The sequence below is a fragment of the Zonotrichia albicollis genome, chromosome Z, assembly GCF_047830755.1.
Source record: "Zonotrichia albicollis isolate bZonAlb1 chromosome Z, bZonAlb1.hap1, whole genome shotgun sequence".
Lineage (NCBI taxonomy): Eukaryota > Metazoa > Chordata > Aves > Passeriformes > Passerellidae > Zonotrichia > Zonotrichia albicollis.
The window spans coordinates 67,962,907-67,982,822 of record NC_133860.1 but is presented as its reverse complement, the minus strand read 5'-3'; the positions used below and the strand labels follow the sequence as shown (position 1 = coordinate 67,982,822).

Below are 19,916 nucleotides of genomic sequence, written 5' to 3'. Positions count from 1 at the left end.
AAGTTAAAAAAATCATTAGTTTTGAAAGATTCGGTGCCAAAATTAAAGGATATACTGCGTGGTGTTTTGCAGTGTGTTGGATTGTCAGTGTGTTCAGGTTAGTCAGTATTTTCTTAATCAGTTGGATATTGGGAGAGAGTATCTGACAGAAGAGTTACAAAAAATGGTCCATCAGAAAAGCTGAAATCACGTTGGAGGACGTAGTTAGAATTTAGTATACATCTGTTATGTTAGAAATCAATTACAAAAGTTTGGAAACGACTTAGTGTAAGTTTCTACACTTGGATGGAGTAATCAACAGCGAAAATGCAGAGCAGGGAGCAATTCATTAGGTACAGCTCTGTGGTATGGCTCAGAGAGTGAAAGACAAAGTGAACGTGGCTGAGCAGTATCAAACTAACAAGGAAAATACCACAACAGTAGGTGTACATTGGAGTGTAATTTTTTTTGACATCTGAAGTACTTTTTTCCCTGTGCATCAAATTCTTCAGATAGGAGTTCTGCTCATAAAGAAGGGAGCTGTCAGTCCTCAAAAAAGCTGATGGGAGTATGCAGAAAGCATGACCTGCAAGGAGATATAAAAAGAATTTGTCTTTTATTTTAGAAAATTTATGACAGTTGTCAAATGTGTAAAAAGGCTGTTTCAAATAATAATGGAATAATTTATTTCTACATATGCATGGAGGATAGAAAAGGAGTAACATACCACTAGGTGCAGAAAGATTTCAGTTTGGATATTAGTAAAAACTTCCTACCAATCAAACTTACCAAACATTGAAATAGATTATTCAGGAGAACTGTAGAGTATGTATTAGGAGCTCTGTTTGTGAAGAATATAGACAAACATCTGAATTACAGACATAGATCTGGCTTTGTCTTGGAGCAAGTGAATTAATTTGATGAGCTCCTGCACTTTCTTGCATTCAAGAGTTTTTATGAATCTGTGAAATACACAGCATTCAAATGAAACAAGGTCAGTAAGCTGACAAGTTTCAAGGTCTCTACCACCTGGCTTTTAAATAAACAATTACAGTAACCTATCACAAACTGTACTGCTTCCAATATAATACAAAGCTTTGACTGGAAACAACATTGCAGCCATAAAAGCCTTCTTTTTTATGTTTGTTAATCCCTAGATTTTCTAGCAACTTTTGAAGATGTGAAGAATCAGGAATTGGAAAGAAAGGCCCAAATAGAAGCCAGCATTGTTGCACTCCTGGAGCACTCGAGCAGGGTAAGCATGTAGCATTTTCATCTTCTTTTGGCAAGCTAGGACTTCAGACGCACAAAACAGGAGAGTGGCTGGATAAAGAAGGATGGTGGATTTTATATATTTATATTTATCTACATAATTATCTCTTAAAATTAACATTAAACATGTTAAGCTACAGCTGATTAAACATTAAACAGCTGTAGTTAAAAAATGGATTTGTTTAATTTCTCTCTTTTTCTAGGGGAAGGGTTTTGCACAGTGTGTGATATTGTAACCAGAACACAGGAATATTTTCCTAATTTCTATAACTGCATCTCTGCTGTAACTAACATTAATAATGATAAACATTTCCAAATACTGCAAATAAAACTACTGCAATATTTTGTTTATCCACAGTTTGCAAAACTCAGTTCATGGGTATTCTGTCACTAGTTTTACTGAACTAAAAATATTTCAGTTGTCTCTCTACTAAAAGTATGTCTTATGTCTGAACTACCCTGATGCATAATATTTAATGTAAATATTATAAATTAATAATGTAGCAGTTCAGAAACTGGTCCTATTTCCAGTCTGCCATTATTCTCACTTTCAAGACTTGTATTCTTTTTAATGTTTTTGGCTCCCATGGATTTTTTATGTTATAGAAAATTTTCAACTGAGTAATATTTTGATTCTATGATTATTTTAATTGTCTCGTACCTCTTTCAATATAGTATACCATAAGTATATTTCAGATGCTGTCACTTACTTTACAACATACCTATATGACAGCACAGTTTATATTTGCTGCATATTTATTTCATCTGTACTGGCCTGTCAATACATCTTTTATCAGAAGTTGGCAGAATGCAAGTCATTCACATTTAAATCACCCAAATAACAGTGTCATAGGACAGGAGAGTTTCTTACTTATCCATTTACCAGTTGTTGTTTCAAAAATACAGCATGTTCATATCATTGTTGTTGGTAACACACAGAATCTGAATCATATGAAACAAATTTCATCTGTTACCAATCAAGAGCTGAAGATTATGCAGGAAGACCTCACTTTCAAATCAAATGAAATGCAGAAATCACAGAGCACTGCTAAGAATCTGATTACAGGTGAGATCAGCGAATTTGCTAATTAATTCCTTAAAATAATAAAGACTACCTGCATTGTTTCACTGATATAATGTAGAAGATTTCTGAATATTAGATATCAAGTCATCTCCAAATATTAAAATACAGTGATAAGTTCACAAATTGAAATGCTTCTGGGTAACAAGTTATTTATTTTCATCAATATATTTCTATTTGTTTTATTTATTTATTTATATCTATTATATATTGTATGCTATGTATTTATAATAGGTATGTATACTTATTTATATTTACCTTACTATTATCACTAAATTATCATCTTCCTTGCACAGATATATGCATTTCATGTATTTCCATAATCCCCCATGTATTTCAATACAGGGGTTGAATTGAGCTAGAATTTTATTTTACTAATACTTGCCTCAAAACAAGATCTTCCATGATCTTGATAGAGTGTTTAATAAATGGAAACAGAGTCTTGCACATTTATCTAACCATGAATTATTTGTAAATGTAGTTCTTAGTATCACTTACCTATGGTTTATGCTTTTCCAAATGGATATGTATCACAGGCAATTAACTGACAACAGTGAATAGCTCTCAAATCCCAAGGCTCAGTTCTGCAGAGTGAATATTCATTTTGACTTTATTTTCTAAACACTCAAATACTTATTAGCATCTTGAGGATGTTCTCTGTAATTTCAAAAAGCAGACAGTAGTTTAATTTCATTCCTGTAAGAAGTATCTCTTTAGTTCGTTATTTGCATTGTTTAATTCTGTGTCTTTGCCAATATCATTATTGGTTCAGCAAACCTTTCCTTGTCTGTTTGGCTGAAAGGAAGGGGCAGGAATTAAGAATGATAAATCATTTTCTTAGAAGGCTGTATCATGTTGTACTTCACAGTAATTTTCAAAATAGGAGCCAGTATTGTGACTTCAAAGTAGTTACGAACAAATATGTTATTTGACACAAAATTTTAGAGAAATTGATTTTCTGTTGTGTGATTTAACACTAGTGTTTGCTCATCTGCAAATACTCATTTTGCAGTTGTAATGTAGTTTGAATTTTTGGGCCTTATATTTATAAAAGTTCAAATATGACTTTTTGTTCTTCCATATAAGCATTATTTATGACTATTTTCCAATATAAGGATGTTTTGGAAGCATGTAGTATGCATATAGAGGCATTATAGAAAGAAAAATTTTTTTCTCTGTAAGGGAAGAGGAGGAAGTTACAGTACATAATTTTCAGCAGACAATTTTAGTTATTCCTAAGTAAATCTCTGACAGCTGGGATTCACAGATAGCTTAACAAACACAATTCCTTCAGAAATACAGTGAATGCTCAATTTGCACAGTTGAAATTCCTTCTAATCTTTGAATTATAGCACAGCCATCTTCAGAATTCTTTTGTTATTATTAAAATCTGGATTTTCACACTTTCTTGTCGTAACAAAGATATAAAAAGTCCACCAGCAGAATCCTTAAAAAAATAAAAAAGAAAAGGAAATTGTGAAGGGTAAACAAAAGTGCTGATGGCATAGTTTCCCAAAAACATTTCCCTGGGTCAAAACTGTAATTTGTTCTGAGAATTTGCCACTGTGTACACACTGCATGCTAGATGCTGCAACTTCATGGCCTATCAGAAGGAACTGGTCTGCATCCTCTTCCTGTCTCTTCCCCTAGAGGAATTTTGAGGTTTTTTCAGTTTTGAGATTTTTTCATTGAGTCTGCTGCTGGATAAGGATAAAATTTTCCCCTTCCAGTTTTGTCCTTTTTCTCCAGAAAGTGTGAATGGATAGGAATATCCATTGCAGTCTAATCATACTTGTATTCGAGAGAACAGTCCAATAAATTTTTTTGCCTTTTTGGCATTTGGGTTGGCACTAGTCTTTACATGAAATAAATGTGAAATAAATTCCAACTGGTCAACTATGTATAATTTTAAAATAACAAAATACAGATATTAGAACAGCTGTATAAAAAGTGAAAATGCTGTGATCAGACCTAGGTAAATACTCATGAACATCTCTAGTTGTTTTCTGTTATTTCTCTCCAATCTGAGTCTATTTTTTAATTTTATTTTTTACTGTTTCTGATCTAAAACTCTCATTTATTGATTTGTCTTTAAACCACAGTGCTCTAGGAAGAAGAAAGGAAAGAGGTGATCTGTTCAGTTATGGTTTACAATCTGTCACTGACCAGTGCCAGAATCTTCATTGTGAAAGACCGAGCAGTTATAAAATATTGTAGACACACTGAATGTGTTTTCTTAAGTCCTTTGCAGTGGAAAGCAGACTGTGAATTACATACATGTGAAGCAATCAAAAATATTATAATTTAAAATACTTCTTTTAATTTGCATGGGAAATGTTCATATTTATATAAATGCTCCTTGCACATAGAGGACACTTTCAATCTTACCTTATGGATAAGCCTTCCTCAGGATAATTGCAAATGGTACAGAAATCTTGGTCTGTCCTTTTTTTTTACTTTGAGGTTCCTAAAGAAATCATGAAAGTGCTCTGTAAAATGCCAGAAATGTTGATAAAAGTGAGTGTTTCACTATAAAATATAAGTAAATGGCATAAATACAAAGCAGAGAGATGAGTTGCAAAATCTTGCTCTGAATGTTTTGATCAGGTGAGATTTTCCCATGTAAGTCCACTGACAGAACTATACCCACAGTTTTTGGAAAGGTGAGCCCTCCTTCTATCCCATGGACACACCTATTTTCTTCTGCCTTAAAGATTTATACTGCCTTGATTAAGTTGGGAGGAAATTTTCTCTCCTTTTTTCACCAGATCAGCACAAATCTCAAGATGCAAACATATGCCAAGAAAAGGTTTTTTGTGCAGTCTCTTCCCTCTCAATAGCCCATGTTGCCTGATACTTTGGAATGTAGGAAGAAAACTGCATTATCTCTGTTGTTCTCCTGAGTTAGACACAGATCTGAAACATAAGATGATATAGCTATGTGTTCAGAGTTCAGGAACGTGAATGAAATACAATGACAGGTCAGATCACAAAACCATCCAAACCAAGTCTAGCCAACATCTAGTGCTTCCTGACTCTGGGTAAGTAACTTCACCCAAGACTGAGTTAAAGTACTTTTATTACTTTGTGTATATATATAGTTTCTTCCCTTCCACATGTCTGGACAGTTTCAGTCTTTACAGTCCTCTTTATGTCATAATCCACCCACAATTCTAATTCTTTTAATTACATAAGTCTGCTATGTTTTTAATGGCATCTCAGAAGTAAATGCTATATATTGTAGCCTATGTTGATGTTGTAAGCTGTGACGCTTCTTTTTTGAAGAATATAGGAAGGATATATGAATACGTTTTCCTCTACAAAGCAAATGTTTACTGCAAGTTTCACTATTTGTTGTCCTAAAACCAAGTCTTATCCATATTCAATCAGCACAAATAAAAAGAAGATGATGCTTAAAAATTCATAAAAATACTTCTTTGGTTTGTCTGTGTTCTGTCTGCACTTCTATTGCATTGCAATAAACTTTTTGTAAGTTATCACCACTGCTTTAAGATTGTGGTGCTACAATTAATTGCATGGTGCTATAAACATTACAAGTAGAAACACTGTGATACATATCATTATATTTTCATTACTCCTCACTTATGGATTATAATACAGTAATTGTAGTGTGTGAGTCTGACTTGTGGCATGGTGGTGAAGATCAAATTTTTTGTTTCCTTCACATTAATAACTCCCAAAAATACAAAAAATCAGAAGTGTTTATATTGGTTAAATATAGCATAAATGTTTATGTAATGGGCTGTGTATTTTGAAACAAAAAGTACTGTTAATTAGAGATTGTGTTTCTGGTGATCTAGAGAGTCAAAAACTGCAGCTGGACCTACAGAAGATGGAACTGTTGGAGGGCAAGATGGTTGGTGAACTAGCTTCTCTTAAGGACAAAATTGAACAGACAAAAGCAGAGTTGGAGATCTACAATAATTTGCCAGCTCTGAAAGCATCAGGAGAAGAAAAGAAAAAGGTAATGAAAGGGATGAAACAAAGTGTGTGCTTTTGAACAGTTAGTGGAGGGCAATCCAGTTTTGTGACTGGCAGTCCTTCTGACAGCTGAAAAACAGGATTGCACATCAGTGCAAATTAATCCAAATACTATTTTGCTTATATGTGTGGCTTGTTAACTGGGTACATGTAGAGGTATTCAGCTGGATATCTTTTAATAACTGCCTTCCACAAAATCTCCCCATTCTATTTTAGTGATTCAGCTAAACTCTTATGCAATTTATGACTGCCCATAGCTTTGAATTTAGCAATCTAACACAGAACACAAACAAAAGAGAATTTCCTACAAATTCTTAATAACAGTATTCCCACTAGTGTTCATACAATGTTTTCTAAGCATACAGCTTGGTCATAATCTTTGATTATTGTTTTTGGGATAGAGCATGCAGTGCTAGAGAAAAGCATTTGAGTCCTTTACACATATGCATGTGATCTTGTTCTAAAAGGAAAAAAAGTAGCATCTTAAAAGATAAATTGAAGTAATGTGCTTGAAGCCCACATCAAATGAACTCATCCATTAATCAGTTTGTGTTGGGTTTTTCCCTAACTAGAAACTCGAGGATGACAAAGAAAAATTAACAAAACGAAGTCGTGCTTTTAAGAAAATAATGGAGCATTTGAATACAGAGTATGAGACACTAAAGAAGGAGCTGCAAGAAAATGAGACCCATGCTCAGGTATAGGTCAAGTTACATATTATTCCTTCAGTTGTTTGTTTCTTGGGTTTGGCTTTCTCATACACATGAAGCTTTGTACAGGCAGAATCTGTTTGTTCCTTCTCAGTGAGTTTTCTAAGTCATGTGTTGTAAGTGTGTAACTGTATTTGCTGTTTTCAAACAAAAGGTAATATTGTGCCAACAAATGGCTTGTAAACTTTGGATTATTAGCAGAAATCTTTCTGAGCTAAAAATTATGTGAGTCCTTTGTTTAAGTGTTTGTGTTAATCTTGCTCAGAATTCTCTACCTTCTGCCCTTCCTTTGCTTAAGTAGTTTGAGGACGAACTTAGAAAGAAACTGCAGGGAAGAGAAAGGTCACTGCTAATTAGCTAAGATCTCTTTTGCTTTTAAAGTCGTGGTGAGTTTTTTTTTCCTTTAAATCTGTACTATTAATTCCATTTTCCTTTTTCCAGTTCTGCTCCTTGCAGGCCACTGAAGTTTTAGAGTCTGTTCACATTTAAACAACATTGGTATATATGTATATTTGTATTTCAAAAGTGAATCAGGAAAGACATTTATAGCTTCTTGATCGGCTTCTATTCTTTCATTATAAACACACATAAATTGCTGTCATTTTGGCAGCAGAACTTTACTGGTAAATACATTTGAATGCACAGAAGAAAAATAGATAGCCTTAAAATAAGGTGGAAAGGGAAACTGATTTTTTAAATGCATTTCACTGTTTTTTATTGATTTATGTTTTTGAGATATTTGTCCTTTAGAACTGTTATTTTTTGCTAATACAGTTATAAGCTGAAGGTCATAGTGCACATGTTTAAGTTAACTTTCTTTTGAAATTAATGTTGCGGAGCTGATGAAAAGACATAGCTCTGACTGAGACATATGTGTTCCTTTGTAGCATAGGGTTATGATAATCATTCTAGGCTGATGATACAAATCCTCAAAGCTACATGCAAACATGTGAAAGACTTCAGACACTGTGAATCTTTTTTGCCAAGATCAAATTCTAGGGTTTAGGTCAATTAGAAATGCATACTCAAACAGTGTTAAGTCACTTGCATAATAAGTCTAAGCATTTCATACAAAATAGTAGTTGTATGTAATTTCTTCAGTTCATTAAGCTGTGGCAATTCTATTTTTATGTGGATGAAAAGGATTTTTTCCTTTACTTTTTATGCCCCGAGTGTAAAAAAATGAGGGTGAATTAAGGTATGTCTTATAATAGCTGATTATTTGACATTTGTCAAGCATTTTGAAGCACAAATAGTGTTCATAAATGTGGAAGACTTGGGCAATTTTGCAAGAGGTCAGCTGGTCTTCAAGCAGTTACTGTAAAAATACACTGAATCTTTCCTTTTCTCTGTGCAAGATAACATGTATTTCAGTTCCAGGCTCCTTTGCTGGCTGTGTTATGTGCAGCAATGTCTACCAAAAGGACAGTAATAATTCTAATTAGCCAGAAATACCTAATCTTGGAAACAAATGATTGCCTTGTTTCCTGCAAACTAGTACACTAAATAAACTGATTCTTACTGTTAAAGTTTGAATTTCTATTTTCATCTCTTCCAGCTAAAGGAAAGCTTATACTGCAATATTTTCTTTATTTATTACCTCAGTTTCCACTTAAAGTTTAGTCTCAGAATGGTTTTTAGTTTTACTTTTAAAAATAACATCTTCATATCTTGAAATGCAGAACCTTGAACAGTAGCATCAGAAAAACAAATATAAAATTGTATTGTAAGGAAGCAGCCATCAATATAATGTCCACATTAGTTTCCTGTTGATGCTGAAAGTATTGAAGAAGTGCCAGCGCTGAACCCACACTCCTACAATCTTCTTGTTGCAGCTCTGTTCTTATCACAACTTCTGGCATCAGACAGGAAACTTAACTATGGAAGTAAGGAAGTTTCTTCTGTGTAGTGCAAAGTCCAAGACAGTGTCAGGAAATATTGTATCTCTGTGATTTTAGATTTTACTGATTCTAAGAAGAGATCCATCTAAATGATATGGAGCATAATTAGAATTAGTATCTCCCTGAATTGTTCACCTTTTTACTTCTGACTTGCCTGTTAACTTTTTTATATAACAAATCTTGAATTCTCATCTGATTTTTTCATCTGTTGCTGCAGTTGCATACAGTGTTTTTATGCAGATGAATTATGAAGTACTAAATTATATATGCAGGCTAATCAGCAGCAGCTTTAAAAGCATTTTGCCATTGTTTCTCATTTCTGTGGTTTTTATGTGAAATAACTTTGATCTTATCAGTTGATAGAGTACAAGGTACTGATACAAAATTATTTATGTAAATATATGTGTAATTATTACCATTTTAATTTTTGGCACTTTTTGTGGTTTTGTGTTTTCAGCTTACAAATTTGGAGAGGAAGTGGCAGCACCATGAGCAAAATAACTTTATGATGAAGGAGTGTATCCTTTTCTTTAAGAAGTAAGAGTCAAATTCACACACTGTATTAATTGAGGAAGTAGTCTGTTTCCTCCAGCAGAACAAGACAGGACGGAATGGGCTGCAAAAGACAGGGGAGAAGGGGAAAGGCAATCTTTTGCAAATATCTGCTTAGCTGATAGATATTATATATAGTGAAACTTGCATGTGTTGTCTGAAGGAGTTTTACAGAGTCCTAAAACATAAGCTTTGCATTGCAGTCTGGACTTTTTCCTTCTTTCTCAGGTTTTCTGCAAGGTTACATATAAAGTTTATCTTCACATCTCTTCAGTCTTAACTGATATTAGTCTGCCAGTGTAACATTGTTTGAAAACATGCTGAGGTGGGGGAACTGTCTTGTAGCTCTCTATGGAATTCAGATTAACAAGTTGCATTTCAGTAATCATGTCTGCAAAATCATTACTTGCTGATTTGCAACTGGCTTTCATAAGATAGTTTTTGAAATTAGGAAAAGCACTGAAATTTGTTTTAATTAAACAAACGATGGTTCTTCACATCAGTACTATTTTTCTGTTTTTCTGCTTAGTTATTATAGAGATCTGAATAGGACCAGGCTGTGCTTCTATTTTATATTATAAGGACAGTGAATTCACTGCAATAAAATTACTTATTTAAAATTATTTAAGAAACAAGTTGTTATTTAAAAAATCTTAAATCTCTAAGATGCACAAAATCACTGTTACATGATTACAGTACAAATGTAATTGGTAAAGGTAACATCAAAACTAGACTCCACCATCTAGTGTAGTGTGTTGAGCAATGAAAATGGCATGGGGATGTATTTCAGGCAATTCTGTGTTAGGCTAGCCATCACAGAAATAATACTGATGATGATGATAATTATTTAGTAATAAATGCACATACATATAGCTATTTGTACATGTATACATATAATGTTGTTTTCTGCAAATACCAAATATCCCATTTCTCAAATCTGCTACATGCTCTAATTCCTAGAAAAATATCTGAAAAAGTCTTGGCTAGTGTAATATAGTTTGGAGCCACCTCTTCTTTGAAGGAGGCTCTACAAGAATATTTTATTAAGGCAATACTCTTAAACACAGTTTTTCTCAACAGAAAAGACTTTAAAACCAAGAAAACAAGTTGATCAGGATATTAAAGTATCTCCTAACTTAGTATAAAACATTGACTATCCAACTGCAGACCCTTATACAGAGTACTTAAATCTTGGGCTACTGGAGTGGGGCTGCTTTCTTGGACTGGGACTTCTGTGATTTCGTTTGCAATGTAACAATAAGCAGTCCTGCCTGAGGAACTTATTGCCTACATATATATATGAACAAAAGTGCCTTAGGTATGTATTCACTCCTTTTTCCTAAAGTGCTTGTCGTGAGATGGCAGCTAGTAAATAAGTGTAGATTATTATTATTATTAGCCCTGGTATGAGTTTTTTCCACTATTATCATCCCTTGACAGTTTTCACAGAAGGAAATGTATGGTCTTGTAGTTCCCTTGTGATCTGTGATTATGCTCATATTTATACTGGCAGTTTGTTTCCTTAATTCTTTTAATCAGTCATAGCAGCAAAAAGTCAGGAGAGTGACTACCAGCCAATAATGAAGAATTCAAGAAAGCTGGTCAAAGAATACAACAAAGCTCTCATAGAAGCTTTACAGAACACCAAGAACTGAACCCAGGCATTTCCTTCCTGCCTGAATGGACCAACAATGAGAGATGTGCAAAGGCCACGTGGAAAGCTGGACTACTGAGATAATTTATTCACCACTAGGGTGGAAGATATTCTTAAAATTATTTTTCCAGGTTTTTAGAAGTTACAGGTTTTAATACTATCTCTCCTTTTGCACTGTTTAAAATTTTTAGAAATAAACATCTGAATTTTAGAAACAAAAAGGAAATACTGCCCAATGAGTTACTAAGGCCCATTGCTGAATTGCATCTCAAATGTGAAATTTTAGTCTGCTTTACACCCTGAATATCTAATTGCCTTGTAGTCTTGCCCCTGTCAAACAGAACAGGACTGCTTGACGCGCTGTCATATGCATTATCTTAAATTAAGTGCATAATAAGATAAATGGTAACATCAACATACCATACCAATATATAGCAATTTATACCAAGCAAGGAAAGCATGTAATGATGACAAGCATCTTTTAAAGTCAAAATTGCTTCATAGTGTAAAATCTTACAATAAAACAAGTGCCAGCAAATTTTCATTTCCTAATGGAGACTTAACTTTCTTATTTTTTAAAATGTAATTATAAAGAGCAAACTCTGATAAAAGGTAGTGAAACATAGCTAACATTGATTTTATGGGAAGCATTTTACTGCTGTAGTATTCACCAGTAAAGGAAATAGCAGAGAAACTTATTTGTATTATCTGCAATGTGTTTTTCCCTCCAGTTTCAAGCAGCAGTGTCATATGAAAGCTCTGACAAAAATCCACAAGGAAAAGTTTCAACTTAGAATAAAAACAGGGTTTAAATAGAAACTAACAATGTGCTTCATGATACCAAAATTTCAGAAAACATTTAGATTAAAAAAAAATCCATTTATATATTTGTCTCACATTCTACATGTAATGTATTTTATAAACTGCTTATTGATCATTTCTTTCACCTGGTATATTGTAAGCTAGTCCTGATCAAATATAAATAGCACAGTTGACTATAGATAGAAATCTTAGCTGAACAGTAAGCTAGTAGTCTTATAGAAAGATACTACAAAAAAGTAGTGGGATCTGGATTTATAGCTGTTCTGCTCTCTTAGAAAAGTTTTCCAGAAAAGAGGTGGACTTTGTGCCTCACTTCATAAAACTGCAGTAGAGAAATTATTAGGAAATGTTCTGAGTCCATTAAAATAGTTCTGTATTTTTGTCACTAAATTTCTTCAAATCTATGATTATCTTTTTGAATATAAAAAGATCTGTAAGCTAAAAATATTGAAGATTTGTGCAGAAAGCACTGTGTTTGCTAATTCAGCATACTGAATAGTGTTGCTCTATATGTTTAGAATATTTAGAGATAATGGAATGGGATTACTATAAACTAAGGGCTGTTATCTAGGGGAAATTCCCACTAAAGTCTCTTCCTTCCTGTCAGAGTTTCAGCTATTCCAGAGAAAGGCCATTATTTGCAGAGATTAAGTTGAAGTCTAATATTCTCACCAGTCAAACCATCAGCCAGATAGATCATCTCCTGAATTCCACTTGTGCTAGAATAACATATTGCAATGTACAATGGAAAAAAGCTGCAGACTGAATAAACAGATTGCTTTGACTTTGCTTTCTCTCAGGGCAGGGGAAGGTTTTATTCCTTGGTAGGGATTCTGTAAGGTAGCATGGTAAAGCTTACAGGTTTTTTCTGCATTCCCAGGAGATGCCTGTCATGAAACCCCTTTCTCCAGCATGCAGTTCTCTTCCTTGTTCTACTGAAGGATCTTCAGATAACCTGTTTCTGTGTAAGAATCTCATCACTCACTCCTTCTCTTAACAATTCACCCATATGCTCCTTGATAGCAGTCATAGTACCCATGGCTGAAAAGAACTGTATAGATCCAGAGTGGTAAGCTGTGTGGAAAGCATTTCATCTCCCTCTGGAACATTATTAACTCACTCCTAGTAGTGAGCTGTGTAAATTGTACCCTTACATAGTTTTTCAAATGAAAATAACTTTTCCTTTAACTCTTTAAATATATATGTATGTATGTATGTACACACACACACACACACACACACACACACACACATATATTTTTTTTTAATGCAGTTTAATTACCAGACAATGTTTTTTCACTGAAGCTCCTGTGTGTACGTTGTGTACGTCAGGACATGAATTCAGTAACACACATCTCTCTACCCAGACAATCTTTTATTCATTTTATGCTATGACTTCAGACTGAGAGGACATGAATTAACTGTCAACATCTGCAGAGTGGAGATACTTAAAATCCCTTCTGCTCACCTTTCTCAGCAGGGCTGAGTATCACCTCCCTCAGTCTGCCTGGCAATGCTCTTCCTAACTTGCCCCAGAATACTGCTGGCCTGTTTTGCTGTGCATTGTTGGCTATTGGTCAGCTTGGTGTACACCAGGAAGGGCCCCAAGGTGCTTCTCAGTAAAGCTGGTTTCCAGACACTCAGCCCTCAGTGTGCATGGGTGCCTGGATTGTTCTTCCGCAGGGACAGGAGACTGTGCATGCATCTGTGTGAAATTCCAGTGTGTGGAACTTCATGACATTCTCGGCTGCCCACTTCACCTGTTTAGATCCCTCTGACCAGCACTACACCCATATCAGCCACTCCTCCCAGCTTTGTGTCATCTGCAAGCTTTCTGAGGGTGATCTCTGACCCATCATCCAGGTCATTGGTGAAAAGGTTAAACTATATTGCCCTCATATCCATGGTTGTTGTATTCCACTACTGGCTAGCCTCCAATTGGATTTCAGGCCACTGACCACACAGGGAGCCCCAAGCCTGCTTATGTAACCATGTCAGCTTATCTGTGAGGATTTAATGGAAAACTCTGGCAAACACCTTGCTTATGCTGAGGTAAACAACATCCACTCTTCTCTCCTTGTATGTTATTAGTTGCCTCATTGTGGATGGCTATCACATTGGTTAAGCATAATTTCTGCTTCATAAGTCGGTGCTTCTTGCTCATGATCAACTTTACATCCTTCATGTGTCTGGAGATTGTCCCCCCCCCCCTTAGCTGCTTCACAGCTTTCTCAGGGATTGAGGTGAGGCTGACCAGTCTGTCATTGGACTGATCACTCTTCTTGCTCTCCTGAAGGGACACATTCTAGCTTTCAGTATTCAGAAGCCTCTCCCTTACCACCATAAAATAAAAAAGTCAGCTATCTCTCTACACATGTGGGTGCATCTCAACAAGCTCCATATACATGTATGCAGTTTGTTAAAAGTTCCATTACCTAGTCCCCCTTCAGGAGGGTGCCACTGAGGCATTAGGATACCAGGTTTGACAATTACTGTCACTTCCACATCTCACTTCAATGGCACACTGTATGAAAAGAAGCATTTCAATTTCAAAGCCTTCAATCAAAGCATCTGTTGCTGCCATGTTATTTTTGCTTGAGAACGAGCACAGGAATTACTGCTGTTGTTCCAGCTCATGATGGCATGACAGTACTCCAGCCTTGTTCCCATATATACAGGGATAGCATCATATCTCCAACCAAACTGTATTTTTCCTGCAAGCAAAGCTAATCCTCTTGTTGGTCTTCCTGTTTCATCTTGCCTTCATTACTTTTCATGATGATTTTCAAAACCTTGTTTTTCTTTCAAAATATGTTTATTTTTTAATTTCTCTTAGTGAGCTTAGAAGACAACAATGCAATATTCCTGTGAGCAATTCCAGACAGGCAGAACACTGAGAATTCTTTCTGCCTGACAACTTTAGTTAATGGCTCTAAGTGCTAGTATGTGCTGTTTCACAATTGTATGGACATGTTTCCAAGGTGAAGTGTTTGTAAATTCTTTCTGTACACTTCTATTTCCCTGCTGCAAGCATAAAACAAAAATACAAACATAAAGCAGGCCTAATGAAGAGGTGCAAGCCATTAGAATGTCTTAGTTTGAGGAGAAAGAGATTAGACTTCCTTTGTAACTGTTCTTAAAATATCTGCTTTGAGTGAGCTCGTTGGAAGTATCTCTCATGGTGATAATGGGTGTGGTTGGTGTAGCAATTGGAGTGAAAACCCTTCAGATTCTGAAAGTCATCCTAAAATTGGAGCTCACTTTAACCACCTGCATGGTGTGAATAGCAGCTGAACACCACGATACATGTCTTGTATGTGCGGAGCAAGGCTCTGAAATGCAGGTCAAGCATTCAGAAGGGAACTGGATTCCTCCCAAACAAAATAGTTATCATCTTTGTCTTTTTGATTAAGGAGGAAGGAAGCCCTTAAGCAATCACTACTACAGAGATTATCTGAATTCAAATCCCAGCTTTGATCAATCATTTGTTGTGATTGACAGAATCTTGGAGCAGAGGAAGAAACGTTTGTACCCTGACTTGTGCTCAACACTTAGAGGTCCTCCTTTAAGGAAGGAGGACTAACTGGACAATATGCCAAATGTGTGAAATAAGAGGAAATGCTCCACATTAAAAAAAAAAAAAAAAAAAAAAGAGAGAGAGAAAAAAAGAGCCAGAAATGTAAAATTATCCACTCTTGTTTCCTCTTGTAGAGCTAATTCCTTGAAAGCTATGTTCATTTAAAGTGACTGAACTTGATTCACTGAACACTGGTATCTCTGTATCAGCCCCAAGATTTCCGCTGTGCAGGAAAGGATGGGTAAGGTACAAGACCTCTGTCTCCAACACACAACTCAAGTTTGCCCACAAATACTTGTGATGTAAGGGGGGCTCAGCACTTCTTACAATTAAGAAGAAAAATAAAATTGTGACTATAGTAGAAATTATCAGTTGCATCAGTGACTTTAACAGTTATGCATGAGAGACAAAATTCTAAATGAAGCCTTCAGATTTCCAAGATTTCTGTAAGATTTCTAATCCCAAATTTGGAAGAAGAGGCAGGTAGACAGCAAATTTATCACTAAGTTGTACTTGTTTAAAATCACCATTAAAAAGCACCATCAAATCGTACTAACAGTGTGATAATAAGTCAGGGAAGATAGTAGGTCCTGCAAACAGGATATTAAGAATGAATTTCTGTAACCCTAATGGCTGAGAACACTACCCCTGAGATCCAGTTGACATGACCCATTGACCCATTTCCTAGTCCTTGAAAATAATAGTCCGGTCTTCAAAAATTACATGTTTTAAGAGGCTTATGAAATTAATCTTTATTTCTTCAGATGGAAAAATTATTAAATTTGCCTTGTTCATGCTCTTTTACTTTAAGCAGTAGTAGTAGTATTTCTGTACATCATTTGGGGAGATTTAATATCAATATCTTAAAGATATTTGGATATACAACTGTTGCCATTAAACACAGATACACAGACTCATTTCTTAGAAAAGAAAACAAAAATACGGAGCAAAACAAATGGATCATAGCTATGTTTACAACCCTGAATTGCCTTCTAAGTATGGATATGCAGGAGAAGCAGTAGAAAAAGCATAAAGAAACTGTACCTCCTCAGAATGAGGTGCAGCAAAAAACACTGTTACCTTCTCTACTTCATCTAAAGTTTCTCAAAACTACCCTTTTCAACAGCACCATTGCTCCATACTGTCCTGTCCATGTTTGTATGACATGTACCCCAGAAACCTTTACCTCCCTGCATTTACCTCTGCCACTGAAGTGGTAGGGCAGTGCTCATCCTGAGTGCTTGCACCAGTAGCTGCACATGTCCTCTGCCTGGCCTCCTGGCCGCTACCTCTCACTTCCAGGTGGTCCCAGATAGATGGCTTAGGGGCTATAGATGGCCTCAGTGGCACAGGACATGCTGCAGAGGAGAACATGATCTGTTTGGGAAATTAAGCTTAAACCCTATCATTTGTAAACCTTTGTTTCACATTAGCTGACTGTGATGAGTAATAATTCCTGAAGTTCCTTTACTGTCTCCTACTAACACATTAACATCACATCAAGGCCATAGTAATGGCCTGGTTCCAAAAAATAGAATACAACCAGACACTGCAAGAGGATATGTGATTTCTGCTAACACATCTACCTGACTAAAGAAGTATAGTGACATTGTTTCTTTTTCCTCTTCACATATTTCCATGTGGTACAGCCTGTATGAATGGGTTGTCCTTGAGACAACTATGCTGCTTATCTAAGGAGGAAAGCCTGGTGTCAGGAGTTCAGGGCACTTGACATATCATAAAATTAGCCTTCAGCAAAGAGAGTTATGAAAAGCCATGTTTAATGCTAGGGTTCTATTTACATGTTGGAAGAAAATTTGTTTCCCTGCTGCAACTAATTTGAATTCACGCATGCCATTGTGTCGGGGGTTAAGATGTGAATATGTTTGAATCAACAGCTAACAACAAAAAAACCTGATGCTTTAGAGGGAAACACTTTTGAAACTTTTGGAGTCTTACCAAGTACCTTTAGAAAATATGAGAGTGTGGCCTAAGGAGCCAAAATACAGCTACATACCTGACTGAGGATGTAGCAAAAATGCTCATTGGACAGCCTGGTAGTCAACAGCCTGACATGGAATAAAAGTTAGAGTAACTCAGTACCATATCTTATTCCTTGTGCCATCCTTACTTTTAGCCCCGTTTGTTTTTCTGGCCATCTGGTTTTGCCAAAGGCTATTTAGAATCCTTCAGGTCATTAATAGTGAGTGCCAGCTGAGACTCAGTATCCCTGTTAGCTAAGGACTGTCTCTTTGGTGGTGGTGACAGACAATCACCAATCAGATGGTGATCAGATCATACAGTTTTTAATTCATGGGACAAAAAATTGATATCACCTACCTTAAAAAATACTTATGTTCTAGTCTCATGAAATATAAGGATGAAAATAATAAAGGTAGACCTAGCAGACACTTAATGTTGAGTGAGAGTAAGTCAGAATATTGAAATCCTTTGAATTCTGCAGTAGACAAAGTTTATCATGTGATTCATTATGACATCAGTGGGAGGAGTATTTAAACTGTGGCATTGAAAAGCTTTCCAAATAGAAACAGACCTAAGTGGAGTACATTATTGTTGGCTGAATTATAGATGCTATTCTTTATTTCTTTGAAAATGAAATTTTGTAATTAAACAGAAATCAAATACACAGTCCTGCTGATGCTGGTACCCTAAACAAATTCTGACTTGGGTAAGTATGTATCTCCTCTCTTCTGACTTCAGCAGGCCTTCACAACCTTCTTGAATTTGTGGACTGCTGCAGCATATTCAGCCTGTCCATTCTGTCCTGGAGATAAATAACCCCCTTGTAGGGCAGATGAAATGATCAGTAATACAAGCTGGTTTGTCAGAAAGAATGAACAGCTCACCTGGCTCATTTTTCATACTGCAAAATCAGTATCAGGAGCATTGCTTTGTATCTAGGTGTATTTCAAATGGAGACATGACACATTTCTCTTCAGCAGGAAAGTGAAATTTAAGTGAAAACTTAAAAAACCCCTCTAAATTTAGAATAGCAATCTGAAGAACCACAGCCTTGACTGCAGTTGCTTAACTCCCCTCTCCTTCCTCCCTGCTCCCCATCCCTCAACAAATTAAAAGATATTAAAAAATAATTGAGGATTGGCCAACTTATAAAGAGGTTAAATGAATGACAAAACAGTTTTCCACAAGATAGGAAGTATGATAATACTTAGTATCTGCCAATACAGTAAGTATTCTGATATTGGAGGGAATTGCTGCTTGCAGACTTATAAAAGATAAAGTTCAATTGGAAAGGGGTAATCACTGCTGCTTTACATCTAGGAGTCGAAAGAAAGTAAATGTTCTCCAAAATCTAAAATGGACAAAATATATATATAGGCTTTTTTAGTCTGAAACAAAACCACATGAATATCTAATATTCTGCCTCCTTTAAGCATCAAAAAGGAATTTTAGTGATATTTGTACCTCATACTGTGTTTTTGCCCCCAAAGAGTATTTGCAGTATAAATTTCTACTTGATTTGGCTTTCAGTTATATGGAGGGCCAGGAGACACACAGGTGAGGAACTCTGGGCTGCTGCCTTCCCATTTTCTGTGGATGTAACACTTCTCTCCACATGGCAATAGATCTTGGGTATGAAGGACTTCCTCTGTGAAATCTACACTACAAGCCAAAGCTAAAAGGAAATTAAAGTAGGATAAACCCATGCCCCCTTTCCAAAATTAAGCTGAACATTCCTTTTTCTGTACTTCCATAAAAGTAATTCTGGCTGTTGGCATCTAGGCAGGACTACAGAACTTCCAAATATTATATTGCAATGGATCATGTTTAGTAAAGTGGTAAATAAGATTGCTCTTTATTTTCAATTCAGTTTATATATTTGAGTGCTGCCTTTCCATTTATTTAAAATTTTTTTTCTGCTTTTCTTTGTATTTTTTCTTTGGGTTTTGTTATAGCTTCCAAGACCTCCCTGAGTGATATGGGCATTTTAATCCTACTGAAGTCATAATAACTCTGTGTGAGCTTTATTATTGCAACAAGTTTTCAGTCTGGTTCCAATTGTCAAATGTAAAGAAAAATTGTTTCCAATAAAACACATGAACTAAGGGAGTAGTTCACTGGATTGTGGATAGGTTTGGTATATACTGGATTCAGCTGGCTGCTTTGTTACTGTTTACTTCATATTTTCATTATTGTGTGCATAAATGCATTGCAGCCAGCAGCTTACATGTGGATTAAATAAATAAGGGAAAACACAATAGCACCCTGAGAAGTTAGCAGACCTGGTCTCCAAGAAGGAGACACTAACAATTTCCACCTACTGTACCTAGGTGGAGGATGTTTTACTTGCCCTTTCCCGCCTACTGGAGGATGCCATCATTGT

General features: G+C 35.6%; 1 protein-coding gene across 4 annotated transcripts in view; it reads left to right on the top strand.

Annotated features, from left to right (window-relative positions):
* The window catches only part of IFT74 (intraflagellar transport 74), a 38,977-nt gene extending 23,312 nt beyond the window's left edge, over nt 1-15,665 (top strand). For 3 of the 4 annotated variants that reach the window (XM_026796974.2, XM_005493130.3, XM_014271345.2), the window contains 6 exons: nt 1,137-1,234; nt 2,191-2,317; nt 6,154-6,317; nt 6,907-7,032; nt 9,403-9,463; nt 11,037-15,665. In XM_026796974.2, the coding sequence (XP_026652775.2) occupies nt 1,137-1,234; nt 2,191-2,317; nt 6,154-6,317; nt 6,907-7,032; nt 9,403-9,463; nt 11,037-11,152 (692 nt within the window). In that variant the 3' untranslated portion in view covers nt 11,153-15,665. Of the gene's footprint in view, nt 1-1,136; nt 1,235-2,190; nt 2,318-4,434; nt 6,318-6,906; nt 7,033-9,402; nt 9,464-11,036 lie in introns of those variants that run through there. The other variant, XM_026796975.2, reaches the window with a different exon arrangement.
* The last annotated feature ends 4,251 nt before the right edge of the window (nt 15,666-19,916 follow it).